The 19383-nt window shown below is 35.1% G+C and overlaps 3 protein-coding genes and 1 long non-coding RNA gene across 7 annotated transcripts in view; 2 read left to right on the top strand and 2 right to left on the bottom strand.

Annotated features, from left to right (window-relative positions):
• The first annotated feature begins 152 nt into the window (after positions 1-152).
• LOC106159894 (ATP-dependent RNA helicase DDX42) lies at positions 153-10368 on the top strand. Of its 3 annotated transcripts, none has more exons than XM_013536339.2 (20): positions 153-308; positions 670-849; positions 1244-1403; positions 1831-1913; positions 2104-2254; positions 2545-2685; positions 2953-3180; positions 3761-3829; positions 4216-4344; positions 5005-5104; positions 5826-5873; positions 6293-6390; positions 6607-6700; positions 7206-7286; positions 7512-7613; positions 7929-8030; positions 8386-8510; positions 8817-8933; positions 9322-9453; positions 9665-10368. In XM_013536339.2, the coding sequence occupies exons 2-20, from the start codon at positions 671-673 to the stop codon at positions 9809-9811; spliced, it is 2286 nt and encodes a 761-aa protein (XP_013391793.2). In that variant the 5' UTR covers positions 153-308; position 670; the 3' UTR covers positions 9812-10368. The 3 variants fall into 3 exon arrangements, with proteins under 3 accessions (XP_013391793.2, XP_086870061.1, XP_013391794.2); XM_087013935.1 differs by having other exon boundaries at positions 301-395; positions 8817-8930; XM_013536340.2 differs by having other exon boundaries at positions 301-395.
• On the bottom strand, positions 9991-12526 carry LOC106159895 (uncharacterized). Its single transcript, XM_013536343.2, has 2 exons — positions 12238-12526; positions 9991-11473 (listed from the first exon to the last, which is right to left on the bottom strand). The coding sequence occupies exons 1-2, from the start codon at positions 12437-12439 to the stop codon at positions 10674-10676; spliced, it is 1002 nt and encodes a 333-aa protein (XP_013391797.2). The 5' UTR covers positions 12440-12526; the 3' UTR covers positions 9991-10673.
• A 278-nt stretch (positions 12527-12804) lies between these two features.
• LOC147761645 (uncharacterized) lies at positions 12805-15784 on the top strand. Of its 2 annotated transcripts, XR_015334786.1 has the most exons (5): positions 12805-12948; positions 13172-13343; positions 14053-14124; positions 14498-14592; positions 15196-15784. It is a non-coding gene; the product is annotated as an uncharacterized LOC147761645 (long non-coding RNA). The 2 variants fall into 2 exon arrangements; XR_015334787.1 differs by lacking the exon at positions 12805-12948 and having other exon boundaries at positions 12986-13343.
• A 798-nt stretch (positions 15785-16582) lies between these two features.
• Positions 16583-19383, bottom strand: part of LOC106168053 (DNA-directed RNA polymerase I subunit RPA2) — a 50337-nt gene continuing 47536 nt past the window's right edge. Inside the window, exons 27-31 of the mRNA XM_013546980.2 lie at positions 19136-19233; positions 18771-18896; positions 18372-18499; positions 17650-17814; positions 16583-17264 (exon numbers count right to left, since the gene is read on the bottom strand). Coding sequence (XP_013402434.2) covers positions 17040-17264; positions 17650-17814; positions 18372-18499; positions 18771-18896; positions 19136-19233 — 742 coding nt within the window. The 3' untranslated portion in view covers positions 16583-17039. The remainder of the gene's footprint in view (positions 17265-17649; positions 17815-18371; positions 18500-18770; positions 18897-19135; positions 19234-19383) is intronic.

The raw sequence follows: 19383 nt of genomic DNA, 5'->3' as shown, positions 1-19383 counted from the left end.
GTAGGTTAAATTTCCGACCAAAAATTTGAAGAAAGGAGTAGTCTAAAGCTATTTTATGGCTGATTGAGTGATCTATTCAGTTTATCCCTTGGCATGTCGAATATTTATTTGAATCGTATTAGAAACTAGTAGAAGTGGTTTACATGTGTTACAGGGAATCCACACTCCACTGTAGCTCGGTTAGTATGTACCTTTAAGAAATAGCCAGTTGCAAGGCAACGGGTGTGTATTGTCTTGTTCTTCTTGCGCCACCTTCACTTGTGCGTTTAGCTCTTTTCGTCGGGAAGACCTATTTCGTGAAACTCCAGGTAAGCGCTTTCATCGAGTAACTGTTATTAGAGCGAATTGGGTGGTCTAAAGAAACCTTGACTTATCTCTAAGCTCGTCTTTGTCAGGTAAGGCTTACAATACATGAGTTCGATAAAATTAACCTTTTTTTAGATCTGTTATGGCGCCCATGGAATGGTTACATTTATCGAAAGAAAGCCGCAGTCTGACCAACTTTGAGGCCCATTTTCAGAGTTTTCACATCTCTCAGCTTACTAAACTGGTCACTTTAAGAGATTAATGATTTTATAACCTATCTAATTTGGGACAGAGTTCCCTGAAAGGATCCATCTTGCTCGACACGATCACGACGATTAAGTTTCAAAATGTTATTTATTCCAGGATGAGCTTTAACCGAGGCAATGATGGGAAGCCAAGGGGTTTTGGATTCAGTGGATTCTCTGTGGGGAATAAGAAAGCACTGGAAAATCCAGGTTTTTCTCTCAACTTTGGTGGAGCAGCATCCAGAGCATTTGGCCATGGAACAAAAATAGGGAGAAGGAGAATAAAAAGCGAGGAGGAGTAAGAGCTTTTATGATGAGGTTTTGAAGGACAAAAAAAAAAAAAAAAAAAAAAAAAATTAAAAACAGTTACTGAATTATTACATTTGACAGACCAAAAAATTAAAACCAGTAACTGAATTATAACATTTAACTGATTAAAATAATTAAAAACAGTAGCTGAATTATGAGGTTATTGTATTCTTTTACAAAGGAAAAGACAACATTGGTGTGATAAGTTAGTGTGTATTTGTCTTAAGCACTAATATTCTTACATTTTTCCTAAGAAGTGTGATACAGAAATAGGTAGCACATACACATGAAATCCTTTATTTAGTTATATTTCAGTAACAATGAGAGTGGACCAGAGATGTTGAGATAGATATGAACCCATTGTGTGATATATTTTATTTCAGTTACTTTGATGATGATGATGAGGCAGTTAATGAGGCGGACTTGGAGTACCAGCCAGCGCCAGGAAGTCCTGGGCATGATGGGAAGGGGGACAGTAAAGAGGGCGGATATGGTAGCGATGAAAGCGATGATCCTCTGGATGCCTTCATGGCAAATCTGGAGGTAGAAATTAATAAGGGTGGAAAGTTTTCTAAGAAACTGTGAACAGTTTTATATTGAACATGATTTTCATGATTTTCCAGTGTTACTGTGTGTTTATTTAATAAATCTTGGTTTATTTATTTATTTAATAGAATTGTGACATTTAATTTGCCGAATTTGACAAACTTCTTTTAAGTGTAAAATCTTGCCAACATAAAAAGAATACCAAAATATTATAGATGACCCTTTTTTTATACAACAGGTCCAACTTCTATGCAGTAATGAGATATTTTCCCCTATCTGCAAATGCCCAACTTTTTCAGAGAGACAAAAATATCATTTTTGAGATCAATACAGAGGATACGCTGGACCCCACTCCATATTTTCAGACTTTTTTCATTAAGTGGTAGTCTCATCCCTGTTCTACATTCTCCAAACTATTTTCTAGCAAGAAGAGCTGGGAGTAAAACCCAGTGCAGAAGCTGAAGTGAAGAAAGGTTCAGATAGTGCTAAGAAAGAAAAAGAGAAAAAGTATGTCTTGGAGCTCACCTGTTAGAACAGATTGAATGAGAAGTTGAAAATGATCAGTGTATTTCAGTAATATTTAAAAAACATTTTCTGCTTGAATTCATTGCGACATTTGTATAAACTTTTTGAACACGTTATATGTAGATTTGTATGAGATTGACTCCAGATATAATTCATATTGCTTAAATTTCAGAGGAGTGCGTGATGATATTGAGGAGGAGGATGTTCAGGAAGCATATTTTCGCTACATGGAAGAAAACCCCAATGCAGGGCTTAATCCAGAAGATGACATTGACATAGAGTATGACCAAGATGGCAATGCCATTATAACAGAAAAGCACAAGGTGTGTGATCTAAATAACAAAGATTCTCTGTCACTCCTAAGTCTTTCCCTCCTCACTAGGATTTGGGGAGGATCTTAATTGAAAATGATTACACTGGTTGCTGTACTCACTGTTATATGTATATATAGGAATAAGAATTTTATTAATGTTTTGACAAAGTCGAAAAATCATAATTTGGAATAAAAAAATTAATTTAGTATGTAATAAAATATATTAATACCTCAGGGTCTATTAATTAAATATAAAGTTTGTGCATTTTGTGTTTTATTATGGTTTAAATTTCATTTCAGATCATAGACCCTCTCCCTCCCATTGACCACTCAGACATTGACTACGATCCCTTCGTAAAAAATTTCTACACAGAACACGAGGAGATTGCTCGGTTGACCTACCCCGAGGTTCTAGAGCTGAGGAAAAAACTTAATACAAGGGTGGGTACTGTCATAGATGTGGTAGAGGTTATAATGTGAAATACAGAGTAATTTCAATGTCCTTTCTGGATGCAAGGTATGCAAAGAAATATCTTTATTTCTTAATAATGTGAGAGATATCTGAAGGAAATACAAGAAAATTGTTAATTTACTACTGCTGAAGAGCTGTATGAGTACTGAGCAAATAATTCTAATAAAAAAAAAAAAAAAGAGAAGTGGTTAAGTCAATGAAACAAATGACGTACTAAGTCTTATTTCTCACCCCAGGTCAGTGGGCTTGACCCCCCAAAACCGGTGTCCAGTTTTGCTCACATGGGCTTTGACGAGGCACTGATGCAGGGGATACGGAAGATGGGTTATACCCAGCCGACGCCCATCCAGGCCCAGGGAGTCCCCATAGCCCTCAGTGGTCGCGATATCATAGGGATTGCCAAGACTGGCAGTGGCAAAACAGCAGCATTCTTGTGGCCACTGCTTGTACATATTATGGACCAGGTAAGAGGATCATCATTGCTCTTCTTCCCGTGTGGGACATAAGGCCACAGGTAAGAGGATCAGCATTGCTCTTGGTCCCGTGTGGGACATAAGGCCACAGGTAAGAGGATCATCATTGCTCTTCGTCCCGTGTGGGACATAAGGCCACAGGTAAGAGGATCATCATTGCTCTTCGTCCCGTGTGGGACATAAGGCCACAGGTAAGAGGATCAGCACTGGCAATATTTTCAAGTTTTGTTTTTCAGAAAATGAGTCTCAGAGTAAACATCAGATTCTTCCATTTCCCGTTTGTATTTGGAATATGGCGTAGAATTTCTGTTTTGATTTTTTAACATTGTGTATATACAATATATTATGTTGTGTACATGTATTATAATTAGTTGTGCAATGTCCACCATACTGAAATTTCAACTGATGAATTTCTGAACAGAATTTTGTATGGCAGAAAAGAATTTCTGAATCATCAGCTGTGTTATGTTGTTAGAATCAACATTGAAATATTGGGGGTAAACAATTTCCCTATTTAGCTGCTGATTGATAAAAACAAATTACTTTCAAATTTTTGTATGTTTTGTTCCAGAAAGAGTTAAAGCCAGGGGATGGCCCCATAGGACTTATATGTGCCCCCACCAGGGAGCTGTCACAACAGGTATCTTAGGACAGTAACTGCTTGAGCTCAAAAATTAACAATCTTTTGGAGTTTGTATTTATGTTTAGTTTCCCCGTTGTTTTGCCATACACAACAGACCAACTGTGAATGTCAACAATTTTTTTTTTTTTGGGGGGGGGGGGGGGTTGATTTGGATAACCTAAGCATAGTCTAAGATATTGCTTTAGCCCATTGCTCAAATTCTAATATGGCTAGGCATTAGGTATTTCCTGCTTCAAGCCAAATTTATCAGATGGCTAAAATCACCCAAACATATGGCTGAAAGAGGCTCCAGTCAATAGTAAGTCAAGTCTTCAAAAAGTCAACTCAGAAGTTCAGCATAAAAAGTAATTTTTTATAAAAAAAAATTATACTGATAATTCCAGATCTACCATGAAGCCAAAAGGTTTGGTAAGGTGTATAACATTCATGTGGTTTGTGCCTATGGTGGTGGAAGTATGTGGGAACAGACCAAAGCTTGCCAGGAGGGGGCGGAGATCATTGTCTGCACACCGGTCAGTAAGATAAATATCTTAAATTATACAAAGTCAATCTAACTTTGTATAGAGAATTATAGAATAGAATTTTATTTTATTTTATAGTACTATTGTACTCAGTTTAGCACCCAGCCTGGGTGAGGCCTATAGTATTTTATTTTTACAAAATAAGTCAGTGAATAAATTGGTTATTTATATACACAATGGAAATAAAATTGAATTGAAAATTATCTTAGTTGTGATAAATATGTTCATTGCAAATGTAATTTCATATGGTCAGCATATCAGTGAATCATAAATAAGTCTTTATATGATTGATGAATAAACCTTGAGTTTAGTTGCGTAATATATTGCTATAATTCTGTATTGGGTAACAAATTTCAGATTTGATTTTATGCAGGCTGGAGTGAATTTTTATTATGTTTTAATGTTAAATTGTCAATTTGAAATAAAATTTGCAAGGTGATACATTGCATTCCATTTTTTATCAGTTTGAAATATAAACTGATGCTTGGAAAGATAAATATTGAATAGCTGAATTGTTTACTCTAATCCTACACTTACAGTGCCCCCCCCCCTCCCATGCTAGTTATTTACTAATTGCAATATTGTTTTAATTACAATTTAATTTTGCAACTTGCAAATTTTTTTGATAAAAATTAAATTTGTTTTAATCAGGGTCGTCTTATAGATCTTGTGAAGAAGAAGGCCACAAACCTCACACGAGTGACGTACTTGGTATTTGACGAGGCGGACAGGATGTTTGATATGGGATTTGGTGAGTTAATTACTTCAGATGTGTTTCAGAAAAGAAAGATTCAGGGCTTGTCAAAGACTCTTTTACACGAGTAGCCAGCAACTAACATCAATTTGATAACTGATATCAGTTTTACAGAGTGCCATGTCTGCTTGAGTATGCAGTGGATGTAGATAAATTTCAAACAATATCTGCCATGTCTAGCACCCAATCTAAGTGACATATTAATGTTTTTTACAATTTTATAAATAAGTATTACTAAACAAATAGGCCAGCGATTATATATTTGGTCTTTTCTTTACTTGCTTGCTTTTCTTAGGTAAAATAAAATGTTTTTTTGAGTGCTTAGCTAAGGATATTTAACTCTGATACCCATATACTGATATTGCCCATGCTGGTTTTGTTAATGGAAATATTAGGCCAAGATAAATGTAAGGGACATGCCTTAATGGGTTACAGTCTTTCCTGAGAATAAAATTCACATTCTTGTCTTGGTGGATTTCTGCCTTAAGTGGCCTCAGTCCCTTTAGTAAATAGGGTCACTGAACCATTTCTTACTACTTTATTCTCACAAATTATCCAAAATCATGGCTGAAAAAAAAAAGCATTGTGGCAGTTAGAAGAGAGGGTAAGATGTTATATTTAATTGAAGAAAAAAAAGCAACAGGTTACCAGTTGTACAATTTGATAATTATTTCATGATATTTTTCCTGTAATTTTGATATATATTATGACATTGCAGAGCCTCAAGTAAGATCGATAGCCAATCACGTGAGACCAGACAGACAGAGTGAGTACATTGATGATACTATGCTGTGTGAAATATTTTCAAGTTTTGCCAAATGCTGTATGTGCTTTTTACTTAGTTAAAAAAGAATATTTTATGTAAATGCTTTTCATCATAAATGATTGTTGCAACTGCAAAATTGTACAAAATTGTAAACTACTAAAGGTAACACATTAATTTAGATTTTTTTTCTTTATTTCGACATAAGTTAATATATAATGAATAGTGTTCTCCACCCAAACAATTTGCCGTGTTAACAAATGTCACTTTTTACTTGCAAAATATGTGACTGCTGTTGACTGCTATATTGCTTTTGAGGTTTTCCATACAATTTTACAACATTTTTGGAAGGAGAAAATGGACATTGTATACAGTAACAAGTTCACATCAAGAAGATCTAATCTTTTAATTGTCTGTTGCAGCTCTGTTGTTCAGTGCGACATTTCGTAAGAGGATTGAGCGGTTGGCGCGGGATATCCTGACAGACCCTGTACGAGTGGTACAAGGAGATTTGGGAGAGGTGAGCGGTGACATTTTATTTTATTTTCATTTGTGTTATTTTCAATGTCAGGTATTTTATTTTAAGATATGACCCATACAAACTAGATCAGTATGGGTTATGTCAAATACAAAACAGTGACTGTATCTTAGACAATCACTTTAAACCATTTTAAGATGGAATTAGAACAGTTTTCTGGTATCCAAATTCACACAATTTTCTTGATTTAAATTTGAGGCCAATGAGGACATCACACAGGTAGTGGAGGTGCTGCCCCCTGGCGGTGCGAAGTGGGTGTGGTTGACATCACGACTCGTGGAGTTCATGTCAGGTAATAACAAAACTTTCAGTAGGCAATATCAGTGGACTTACTGTTATTGACAAACATCACAAACCTTACACTTCATGTGGTGGATTTACAATAAAATTTATCTAGGTGGGAGATATGAGAATGTACAGAAAACCAAGTTGTAAACTTGGCTCACTTGAGAATAATTTTTTTTGCATCAAATTTAGATTTAAAGAAAGTATAATATACATTTAGCAGAATGGTTAACTATTTTGCCTTTTCTTATCCGGTGTAAATATTTTTAGTATTTATCTCAAGTCAACTGTACATAAGGTGAGCCGATGTATTAATAAAAAATGTCATTTTTGTCTTTTAAGACATTTGTTAAAACATTTTGCTAATTTCTCACAAGTATTACATTTTATGTTATGCCATGTTCCAGTCTTTTTTATTTGTTTTACTTGCTTACTTAATTAATTAATTAATTAATTAATTAGTTTATTTATTTATTTATTTATTTATTTATTTATTTATTTATTTATTTCAGTTGGAAGTGTCCTAATATTTGTAACAAAGAAAGCCAATAGTGAGGAGCTGGCAACAAATCTCAAAGCAAGAGATTTTAAAGGTAAAATTTGGTTTTTATTTCTTTTTAGTTTTTAAAGGTAATACGGTCACTCAGACCTGTAATATTTTGACTGATAATGGCGAGCAGCATATTTGCAGAATATTTGGTTGTATGCTTTCTTGTTTTAACAAAAGAGATCATTGTAAAGCCACCTATCTGCCCTTGTTGAATAAAGACCAAATGTGAATCAACAGTTTGTAATATTTCTATATTTCAATTTTTCAGTGGGTTTACTGCATGGAGATATGAGCCAGCAAGAAAGAAATGAGGTCATCAATCAGTTTAAGAAGAAAGAAATCCCTACTTTAGTGGCAACCGATGTGGCAGGTGATTGTTTGGAGGTCATAATGTAAAGACAGGAGATCGACTTTAAAGAAAAGTCTTAAAAACTTTGAAAGAAGATCTCTTGTTTCAAAAAGAATTTTTGAAAAATTCCATGCTAAAAAACAGTATTATTTTCTTCTTTTTTTAATGAAAACTAAAAGACATCTAATATATAGATTTTACAGGAGGAAAAAATTCATGGCAGAAAGTTAATTGCTGCATGTCAGGAATTTTTAAAATGTAAAATCTAATATAAATAAAACAAGGATATAATTATCTGTGATATACATGAGTTATTAATTTTTTGATTTCTTCCAGCACGAGGTCTTGACATCCCTTCCATTAAAACAGTGGTGAATTTTGACGTAGCCAGGGATATTGACACACACACTCATAGGATTGGACGAACAGGAAGAGCAGGTAAGAACAGGGAAATATGAGACTAACTTCCACATATAAAGTACATGACACTATTTGGTTGCTGAGTGTTGTTTTATGCAAAGAAGAAAGTCAGGTAATTTTTTTTCATATTGGGAGTTGCTTGAATGAATGATGTGAACATTAGGGTCATGGGGGTGCTCTCTCTCTCTCTCTCTCTCTCACACACACACACGCACACACACACAAAGGGGTAGTTAGTTATGTGGGTGACTGCAAGGTTGTAACTTCATATAATTATTATATATACGTGTCAGGTGTATGTGTGTGTGCGTGTTAGCACATGCCTGCAGTATGTGTGCCAAGTATTCACCCTCTCTTTCTCTCTCTTCCCCAGGTGAGAAGGGCATGGCCTACACACTGGTCACTGAGAAGGACAAAGAATTTGCGGGTCATCTGGTGCGGAACCTGGAAGGTGCCAGCCAAGAAGTCCCCAAGAAACTCATGGATCTCGCTATGCAGGTCAGTATGCAGCCTCCACCACTGAAGAGCACCCTGAACATCTATAATAGTAATGCAGACTGTAAGGAACTAAGTGTTCCTGTATTATGTGCTAAAATTTTCAGTCTACTGGTCCTACGGGACACCAGGATCTAAGGATATGCTGGTCCTTAGGGGACATACTGTTTGTCATTAATGGAACAAATATACCAAAATTGCATGGCCCAGCTTCAGTTTTACTTTAACCTGGCATGGGAACAATGTTATCATAGAAGAATGTTACCATCAGCTGCAGCATTTGATTTGTGGCACGTTTTTGTTTTTCAGGCAAACTGGTTCCGTAAATCACGTGTACGCCAGGGTAAAGGAAAGAAGTTAAATGTCGGGGGTCAAGGTCTTGGATTCCGGGAGCGACCGGGACTGGGATCAGGAGGAACACAGGTGGTGTGTTTTGTGTGTGTGTGTGTGTCTGGGTGTGTGAGTTTGTTTGTGTGTGTGTGGGTTCATGTGTGTGTTAAGGAAGGTGGGTCAGACATCTTTGCATGCATGTTTATATGACTGTGTATGTGGTTTGTGGAAAATTTTTCATGTTTGTGTGGTTGGTTGCTGGACGTTTATATACATACGTGTATGCGTGTGTGTGTGTATATGTGCAAATGTTGTGTGTGGGGGGAGTGAGTGGAGGTTTGAAAATTTGTGTGTTTGGGATTTTGTGTGTGTACATTATGATCATATATGTACATACTTAAGAACCTGGGTATGATATGTGATACTGACAATTTAACTTGTCGTGATATATCCAGATAATGGGATTTGAAATATCATATTTCAGACGGATACTTCCACACCAGGGGGCAGCAGTGGTACCAGTACCAAAGCACCAACCAGTTTCAGTGCGTACGAGCCGTCACGGTCAGCAGGGCCGCAGAGTGACAGAGTGGCCGCCATGAGGGCAGCCTTTTCTGTAAGTTGCTGGAAAATCTTGTGAATGGAAGCATCCTTTCCAAACAGGCTTTTCTTTACTTTTTGTTTCACATATTTTTTTGTACTTCATAGGAGTGCCAGTACATCTTCACAAATCATTTCATTGCCCACTTGACTTAAGCTAATGATACTCATTTTCAATATTAAATTTTATATTTTGATAAAATAGCTGTGAAAATTTCTCATTTTAGGCTCAGTTTAAATCAAACTTTGTCAGCGCCAGTGACAAAGACTCAGCCTGGATAGGAAACCCAGAACATGTGAACTCAGGCACCTATCAGGACATTAACCAAGAGGGCAGACCTGAGAAAAAGAAACGGAAAACAAGATGGGAGTGACAGGTGCAGGGGATGAAAACTGTGTAATAAATGGAAATATGTGGCTGTTTACACTAAAATAGAAAGAAATATTTGGTCATTTACATTGAGAACTTCATGAAAGTGGCCTGGGTAAAAAGACTTAATGTTTCTTTGAATCATTTTAGATAACGATGGATACTGTGAGAGAGAAAGAGAGATTTCAGTTCAGTCTTTTTATTTTGAAAAGAAACATTTTTCTTACTTTTTATATTTGCATTAAAACCTGTAAATACTGTTACATATATTTGTAATATAGCATTTCAAAATATTTCTATCACTGTACCAAGTAACTGTAATACTGACTTGTAACTATGATAAAATGTTGAAAAACTATGTAAATTAGCTAGTTTGTAGATAAAACTTGATGGCAAATGACGAACAGTAAATGTGAATTGTATGACTTATGCATGAACTTTTGCAAGTCACAAAAAAAAACACTGTGTTACAAAAATAAATCAATCATAACAAATCAACTCATCATATTAAAACATAGCAGTTTACTTAAACATAAGAAAAATAAAACTGACCAAAAAGTAGCCTGTTTCAATAGAGTTAATTTTAATAACAAGCATCACATATTTCTGTTGACTGTATTTAATATTATACATATTTGAATGACGATTTTAGACCAGAAGAAAAAGTGTCATCACTTTTGCCAGTACTAGAATACATCTGTCTGATAAACTTTATATAATGATTAACATCTTGGAAAAGATCACAGAATTGAATTTTCAATGAATGAAAGCAATGAATTAATTTTTTTAAAATTTATTAAAATTTTATAAAATTTTAAATAATTAAAAAATATATTTCAATCACTTAAGTAACCCAAAACCTTTAACTACCTGAACTTCATAGAGCAATGAAAAAGTGGTGTTGAGTCTTTATTGACCTGAAAGCAAAGAGTCTTGCCTGGGTTCTCCACCTCCCAGCTGCTACACTGCAGAACATCCCCAGCCTGGCTCTGCCCTGTGTACAGCATCTCCATGTAACACACCTGGCTGTGGCACAGATCATCTTGGAACTGCCTGTAGGCCCCCTGGTGAGCAGCTTTGGTACCTTCATCAATACAGTAGCGTATGTATTTTGTGTGATGCGTGTGCCAGTTGTGATCCATGTCACTTGGGGGGACGCGGAAATTGGAGGTGAACATTTGCACAGAGGAGCTGGGTGTGAGAGGGGAGACAGGACTTAGAGGTAGGGGAGAGGGAACAACATGGCTTCCAAAATTTTCCCTGAACCAGTTGGGCAAGGGGACGGCCTTATGGGTAACTTTATCAACAGCAACCATTGTGGCTATACACTCGCCTACAAGACAGTCTGTGGTATCATCAGTATCTATGTTCTGACCAGTGGCAACATCTTTGTCACATGATCCACTAACTGTGGGACACTTCCGAAAGCACTGTGTTGAGATCACATAAGTGCTGCCACCTATTTTATACATCCATGTGTCAAATCGCAGACGACATTGCAGAGCTTGTCTATATGGGATGTACATGTCGGAAGTAAGGATGTACTTAGTTGCTATGATGTAGGCTAGGCTTGTCTTGTTCAACTCTGGTAGTACATGAATATCGTCAAAGGAGAATTTTCTTGTACCCTCAAACCATTTTGCAATTTTCCATACACTCAAATTACCTGAAAGAAAAACTGAACTTGATAACAAAATCTAAATGAATATAAAATTGCATTTACTATAGTATATGAATTAAGCATATATAGTGCCCCCCTGGTATTATTATCAATATGATCAGAAAGGAATGAAAAATGGTGTAGTAAGTTTCTATTGCTAATTTTTCTTTAATTTGTGAAAATTTTAATTTTTTTTTCTTTAGGCAATTAATCATAAAATATATTTCAGGTATTCTCTCTCTGCTCTCCTACACTAAATTAATAAAAATAAATAAACATATAAATACCATTTGGGCTCTGCCAAACATGTTTTGTATTTTTCATACAAGGAGTCGTACAATATCACTATTTAACTTAATTCATATTTATTTATATTTGCATTCCTTTTGTACATTTTCATCTATCCATGTAGATGCATACGTTACAATGAATAAAGCATATAAAGCATATAAATGGCATACTGACTTTCTATTTTTGTTTGATAAATATTACAATTTAATTATTGTCATTATCATCATTATATTTATTTATATTTAAATTTCATTATATTTTCAATAACGTATCCATAAGCTACGCAATGCTCCCCGATCTCAACCCGTCTCAACTAACACAATTATAGACAGAGCCCACCTTCAAGTCTGCTCGAAGCACTTTTACTCAGGAACCCAAAGCCAAACTCCGCTTGTAAAAACTCTAAACCGACCACATTGCGGTCACATTTTACTCGTTGCATTAATTCACATATTAATGACGACGAAATCACGTTTCACCTGTTCTATCGTAGTCATCCAGTCCTAGCCCGTTAACTTCCACAGAGGCGAGTCTGTGCTTGGGATCGCCGGGAACTATTCGGAAAGGACTCTCTTGGGAAACTGTCGTATTGTTCCGTTCACTGGCGCCCCCATCTGTATGTGAGGGTCTAACCTGCAGGTTTCTACGAAGAACCTGCAACCGACGAGCTTGTGTGAGCATTTTCTTCTCGTCTTATTGCCGTTCAGAACCACTGTAATAAAAGCATGGTGGCCGGTGTTGTGGTTCTGTAAACTAGGTCAAGCATGTGTTGTGGGTCAAAGGTCATATGGATACAGTTCCCCCACACCTGTGAACATTGTCGTAGGTCGTGATAATATTTTCGAGGACAATTTTTTTTTAATTATGAATTTTTTCACATTTCAGTACTTTGAAAGTAAATATAATTCTACTACATGTATGATCATCACACCTTAGAAACCAAACAAAAATGAATACATTTCTCCATGTGTTAAAATGTGTCACATACGTATGTGTCTATCACGTACATACCAGTATTGGTCTTCTTAGACGTATGTGGACAGATGCTATTAGTACATGTACATACGTACGGCAAATCATTTTTACTTCCGCCAAGGAGGTTATGTTTTCACCCCTGTTTGTTTGTTTGTTTGTTTGTCATCAACATATAACTCAAAAAGTTATGGACCGATTTTGATAAAATTTTCAGGGTAGGTGGGAAATGGGTAAACTTAGAAGTGATTAACCAGCAGGCACACAACGTTGATTCAATGTTGAATCTTTGTTGAAGTTATGTTGAGACGCTGATAAACATTGCATCGATCAACTTTGATTCAACGACCACAATTCAACGTTGGCATATGTCAACATTAATTGATTCAACATTGAAGTAAGATTTATTTTTTGTATATGTAGTGTTTATTTTTTCCACAGGTTTTCAGAGAAGGGTTTTGTACATTCTGTCAGAAATACGAGATATAATGCAGAAAAGTCCATCCAATAATACCACAAAGTTCAGAACACCTGCAACAACATGAAACCCTGGAGTCCTTAATTCACTGACTTTGGTGATTCACTGAAGGACAAAGAGGACTATGATATTTGTGTAAGTATACTACTTTTCTGTTCAAATTATGTTTATGCTACTAGTATGTATAATTGATCAGGTGGAGTCTTGATAAAAATGATGAGAATGATATGGAGTAACATCAGGATCAGTAGAACTACAACTTGAAAACTACTTAAATCTTTCACTGAATTGAATCATGCATTCATCACTTGCTTTTATAATAATCACCACTTTGTGTTGTGCTGATTTGATCCAACAAGCCAAATCTGTGAGAGGAAGATGCATTTTTATTTTTGAAAATTAGCCTCACAAGTGCTTATTTGTGCACAAACTTATAACAGTTAAAGTTCATCACATTTCAGTTAATTTTGGCCAGAAAATGGCAACATAATCGGCCAACTTCATGCTAATACTTGTGGTTTTTATTTGATTCAATTATGTCAAACAAGTAGCTAAATATTAAAAGCTTTACACTTTCAAAACTCAAATATGAAGATTTTTTCCCTTTTTATTAGTTATGCAATATGGATCAGGGTGACATATGTATGTCTCTGTCCATCTTTATTGTGACTGTGGGCATTTCATATATAACATCAGTACCTGAAATTACCAAAATGAAAGCATGTTTTGCTGTTTGATGCCTGTATATATATTTGCAAGTTTTGCCACACAGTTTCAATAATATAATGACAAAAACTAGTTATTATTTTTATAATAATGCCATTTATTTTTTTCTATTTGATAGAAAGCCACAGTTGCTGCGATATAGCTGAGGTATTACCATGTGTGATCACACTAAAAAGGCCATGCAAATTAGGTAGGACAAATACTAATATATATGCATTTACTTAATTTTTTTCTGTGTTTAATGTGTAAAAATACATTTCATTATCTGAAACCTAGAACTCGGGTATACATGTAAGTTATGATCAAACCTTTATGGAATGATAACTAATACTTTTACACTTGACACATTTCTGCTCATGTTAGTAAATTAATTACATTACAAAGTTGAACCTACATGTGTATAGCTACGTTATACTGGTATGTTTGGCAGTATAAACCTTTTTTATCAGAATTTTAAAAATAAGTGCAAGTTATTTTTCCAATTTTTTGGACTTTTCTTGATCAAACCCAAACATTTCTGATTTTATTCAATATATCCGTTATTTTATAAATATTATTTGTAGGTGTATGACCAACAGAGTCATGGCTGGGATGAATTTTTCAGGGAAGAAAAATAAATTTCCGTTTGGGCACAGCAACTTCGGTACGGTGATCAAAGGTAATTACATTAACGTTGCAGTTTGTTTTACATTTACTGCTGTAATTTGTGCCTGATTTGATTTTTGTAATAAACTTATCTATCTATCAGCTCCAGTTTGGGCAGCTAAGCCTAAAAAAATAGTTCTTACATTTTGCACCCTAGTTGGAATTGAACACCCAATCTTAAAGGGATAATAACTCTTCCTTTCGGCCAAAAAATGAATTTTCCTGGAGAAAACAACAATTTTTCCATACTTACCAATGGTTAATGAATCCATTTTTACATTCAAAGTTAGTCCCTGGTTTTTTCTAAAAAGATTGTTTTTTTGTTAAAATCTCTTAAGAGATTTTAACAAAGTATAGCCATCAATAGAGGTCACGTGGTCTAAAGACAAGCTCAGATATCAGATAGCTATAACTGCCGTTTTTGTGGTAAAACAGAATATATTATATTTCTATAAGTTATTCACAGTGTTTTTATTGTGAAATATAGATCTCATACGAAGAGTTATTATCCCTTTAACCTCATTCATAAAATCCCTCAATGAGCTATGATAGGCACACCTGCCAGCGTACATTCGATACATATATGCTTACATTTCTACTTCACTTTTTTTTCCAGATGTCATGATGTCAAGATATAGCTGTACGGAGAAGGAAGTCTCCGACAGCATCGTTAACTATCTAAAATGGGCACCAGAAAGAAAAGATGGAGGTGGAAGAAAGTAACAATTAAGAATTTGAACTATTATTTTGGCCTCGTGATGGACATTGCTGGAATACTTACAATAATATCTCTAAACTGTGGAGTTCATCAGATTGCACTCATATCTGTCGTGTGTATATGAACCTCATCTTCTACGTCTTGTTGCACAAAAATCGACAAACATTTATCAAAGCAACCACGACAGCCATTTCTTTCTCTCTAACTTAACTGCACATGCGTCAAGGTGTCAGAATCTCCTCCGAGCGCAGCCGAGAATTAATTAGAGCTTTGAAGTAAGTAACTCGCTCCCTCTACAATTTTGTTCTGTTGTCATACATATACAGTGTTTTGACAATGTTGGTTGACTTTTAACTTGCATAGTCCTGAAGCCCAGTGCTTGTTTGAATTTATTATCACTATGTTGTACACTGTGTATATTTTAACTACTTTAATTAGTAGCATTTTTTCCTTTTATGCAGTGACAAAATAAAGACATTGAAAATGCTATTTGTCTCAACTTTAAATTAATGTGAAATCAACAGTTAATCAATGCTAAATCAACATATAAGCAATGCTAAATCAACATATAATCAATGTGAGATTTCTAATGTTGAAACAACATTATACTGTCAATCATGATTCAGCATTGAATGCCAACGTTGATTCAATGTAATTTTTCAACGTTGACACAAATTTCCACTTTCAATAATAAATTCAACAAAAATTCAACGATGTGAATCAATGTTGAATCAACATTGAATCAAATGTTGTGTGCCTGCTGGGTAGTTTTTGGTGGTGATCCGGATCAATAATCAATCAATAATCAATAATAATCAAAAATCGCTGCCTTGGCAGAGGTCTGCTCTCTCGGAGTGCTTTTCTAGTTTTAAACCCCATGGTCACATCGTAACTAGCGTCGCTGGCACAATCACTTAAAAATCATCAAGTATGTATTCTACTATCATGCAAGTCCCTGCATGGGCACTTTATCTTCATTTGCTCGCCTGCAAGATTAAATTATTCGAAACGTATAAAATAACATGACATTCTATTACATTCTGTAATCATGTACAATTTATCAATCAGACAACAGTGCAATATGTCATGTGATCTGACACGCTTTTTAATTACCATTACATATAAAATGAGTTGAAAAAATTGAAAAGAAAAGTTTACCTTATTTGATTTTTATGTCTCAAACATTATTCACGTATGTTGTACTTACCCATCAGAGAGATATAATCTTATCAATCCAATACTACTTTCCATAAAAGAGAGAAAAACTGAACTATGAACCCACAAGTTGCATATCAAAATTTATTTTAACAATAAAGATAACAAATTATACAAGATATTTTGAAATAAATTTTATTTCCTCTTTTGAGGATTCTAGTCTCTGTGAGTTAGGAATGGTCAGGCATGCACACATACCATGGATCAACAATTACTTTACTAGCAGATGGCAGTTCCACACATATAACAAACCTTGTCTGTCCTAAACCACCCCTACAACAGTGGGGCAATCATTTCAAGTCAGGAGAGAAATGCCCTTTTGGCCAGAAAAGATCCATTCTGATGTAAATTGTATTTTGGTTTGATGGTATATCTCATACGTTGTCTCAACTAAGTGGTCAAAAAGACACTTCTTCAAATAAGAAACCCATCTTTCAAATTGTTGGCCATATGCCTGATCGAAGCATATGCACCCAAAAATACAAATATTTTTATTTCATGAATATAATTTGATATACCATCACAGTTCATACTGGTTTAACATCTAACGTCAGCTTAATGTTCATGGCTGCCAGTTCCGCAACTAAATACTTGAACACAAATGGGATGGAGATTTCCACAACTGAGTCTTTTCTACCACATATTTTGCACACCCAGTGGCGGGCAGCTTCGAAGGAAGCAGCTGCCAGAGCGGAGGGTGGCTTCTCCATCTGAGCTGAAAGCAGGCTGCCGCATTTCGTGCACACTCGTGCCTGGAAAGATACAATGTATCAGAAATGTGATTTAAATATAAATGTAAAACTGTAATAATGATTACTTGTTCTTGTATGCTACTGCTTGAGTGAATGTCTTATCTGATAGTATACTGATTACATGGGTGAGAATAACTTTCATGGCTTCAAAAGACTGCCTAAATATTTTGATAGAAGATATCATAATGTAAGGCATAGCATATGTTTTGATTTCTATAATGAAATCATATGTTGGTGCAAGCATTATTCATAATATGTAAAAGGATATAATAATAATAATAATAATAATAATAATAATAATAATTATTATTATTATTATTATTATAATACTTGCATCTCATAGTTGTGAGTATCAAAAAACAAGTTAAATCCAACTAAATATTACCATGGTCTTGTCCGAGCAGTTGACCAGCCTGTCCTGTAGAATGAAGGCAGTCCCCAATGACAAGATGGCATCCCTCTCCATCTCTCCAAACCTCACCCCACCTCCCTTCTTTCTTCCTTTCACAGGCTGATGTGTCAGCTGGTCTATAGGCCCTGTCGATCTCACCTACAGGGAGAAACGACACAAGCGGTTTCATTTTTCAAAATAATTATGGACAAATTAACAAATAAAATTAGTTATGATGAATCTTTTAAAAAAATTTCTTTTAGCTGTTCACATCTCCTAACCAATCAGGATTTGGATGAGCATCCATAAGATCTTACAAATCAAGACAGTGTATGTGTAAGAGAGTTGCTGACGATGGACCTGAAAATATCAAGCTTAAGGAAACTGTCAGCTCTCAAACAAAATTTCTTGAAGCATTGAGGACATGTACATTATATATCAAACAATTTATGTGAAGCCATGAATAAGTTATCAGTCAAAATTTCTTTGTAACATTTTGATCACCCTGAAAATAAATCCTTAATTTGAAGACTTTGTTTTATCTGAAACACTAGCTTTAAGCCTCTGCAGCTTGTCTGTCAAAATGATACAGGAAACAAAATCATTAAAGAAAATTAGTTGTTCGAGTCATTTCCACATTCTCTCTTGAAACTGTCTGAAGCCACTATATAAGAAGACAACATGTTGAAACTTGTTTCTTGAAGGAATAAAGTTACCTGGAACTTGTCTGACACCATGTGACGCAGCCTTTGATAATACACAATGCCAAAGAAGATGTCTGCCTCGAACTCCCTGCCGTCTATGCCACTGTACATCCTCTCTGTCCCGAAGTAGTTGTACCCAGCTGAAAGATTGAGTAACTTGACCCATTGCAGTAGGAAAACAACGTGATAAAAAGGCTCTGCTTTAAATAATTAGCAAATAAATCAGTTACAAGACAATAATAGTATGGCTTGATCTATAAACATTTCTGAAAACAACTTGAAAGCAGTCAATTTTTTCTTTGGGAAACACATCTTATTTGGTAACAATTCTTAGCAGTCTTATTCAAGAAAAGTTTTTGACTTCATTTCTTTTGCAAAAAGGGTTCTTCCCTCAGTGGGAGCCAACTTTACCTGCTGTTAACGCTCTTCCAAAGTAATCTATAGCTGGATTCTCTTCGGAAAAACAAAATGGTGTGGAATCGTGACACAATCCATGGAGAGCTCCAGATTTTCCTGCCATACTCTCTATCATCATACCTTGAAGAAAATGACAGATTTATAAATTGCTAGTTTAAAGCATGTATAAAACACAAAGACAATTATCATAGAATAATTTTTAATTTGTTGATCAATTTACTGAAATGTCCAAATGTATTTTGAAAGACGTTTGGGAAAAAAATGGAGAAAAACTGCTGTCTCATCTGCTATTTTTCTGGACATGATCATGATCAACAGAAACCTCTGAAATTGAGTGTGTGTAAACTACTGAGACATACCTATTGTCATACGAGAGGGAAATCCATGGGGGTTAAACAGGATGTCAGGGGTCATCCCACTCTCTGAGAACGGCATGTTTTCATTGGGCCACTTCTGGCTGTATGAGATATAATAAAATGGACATAAATTAATTGTAGTACAAATAAATTAATAACTTAAAATTAACAAATTTATTTTTGAGGCATTCATTAGCAAGAACGGAAAGGTAATTAACTTTGAAACTATTGGCTTTCAAAAAGATAATTAA

Source organism: Lingula anatina, chromosome 5, assembly GCF_051362555.1.
Source record: "Lingula anatina isolate TDL-2025a chromosome 5, LinAna3.0, whole genome shotgun sequence".
NCBI lineage: Eukaryota > Metazoa > Brachiopoda > Lingulata > Lingulida > Lingulidae > Lingula > Lingula anatina.
The sequence above is the reverse complement of the archived record's forward strand: the minus strand, read 5'-3'. Positions and strand labels throughout refer to the sequence as shown.

Bases quoted from the DNA above. Each gene is read 5' to 3' on its own strand.
- LOC106159894 (XM_013536339.2), top strand. From the start codon at position 671: ATGAGCTTTAACCGAGGCAATGATGGGAAGCCAAGGGGTTTTGGATTC. The intron at 850-1,243 runs GTAAGAGCTTTT...ATTTTATTTCAG, and splicing joins AGAATAAAAAGCGAGGAGGA to TTACTTTGATGATGATGATG. The intron at 1,914-2,103 runs GTATGTCTTGGA...CTTAAATTTCAG, and splicing joins AAGAAAGAAAAAGAGAAAAA to AGGAGTGCGTGATGATATTG.
- LOC106159895 (XM_013536343.2), bottom strand. From the start codon at position 12,439: ATGCTCACACAAGCTCGTCGGTTGCAGGTTCTTCGTAGAAACCTGCAG. The intron at 11,474-12,237 runs GTGAAACGTGAT...TTTTTCTTTCAG, and splicing joins GGATGACTACGATAGAACAG to GTAATTTGAGTGTATGGAAA.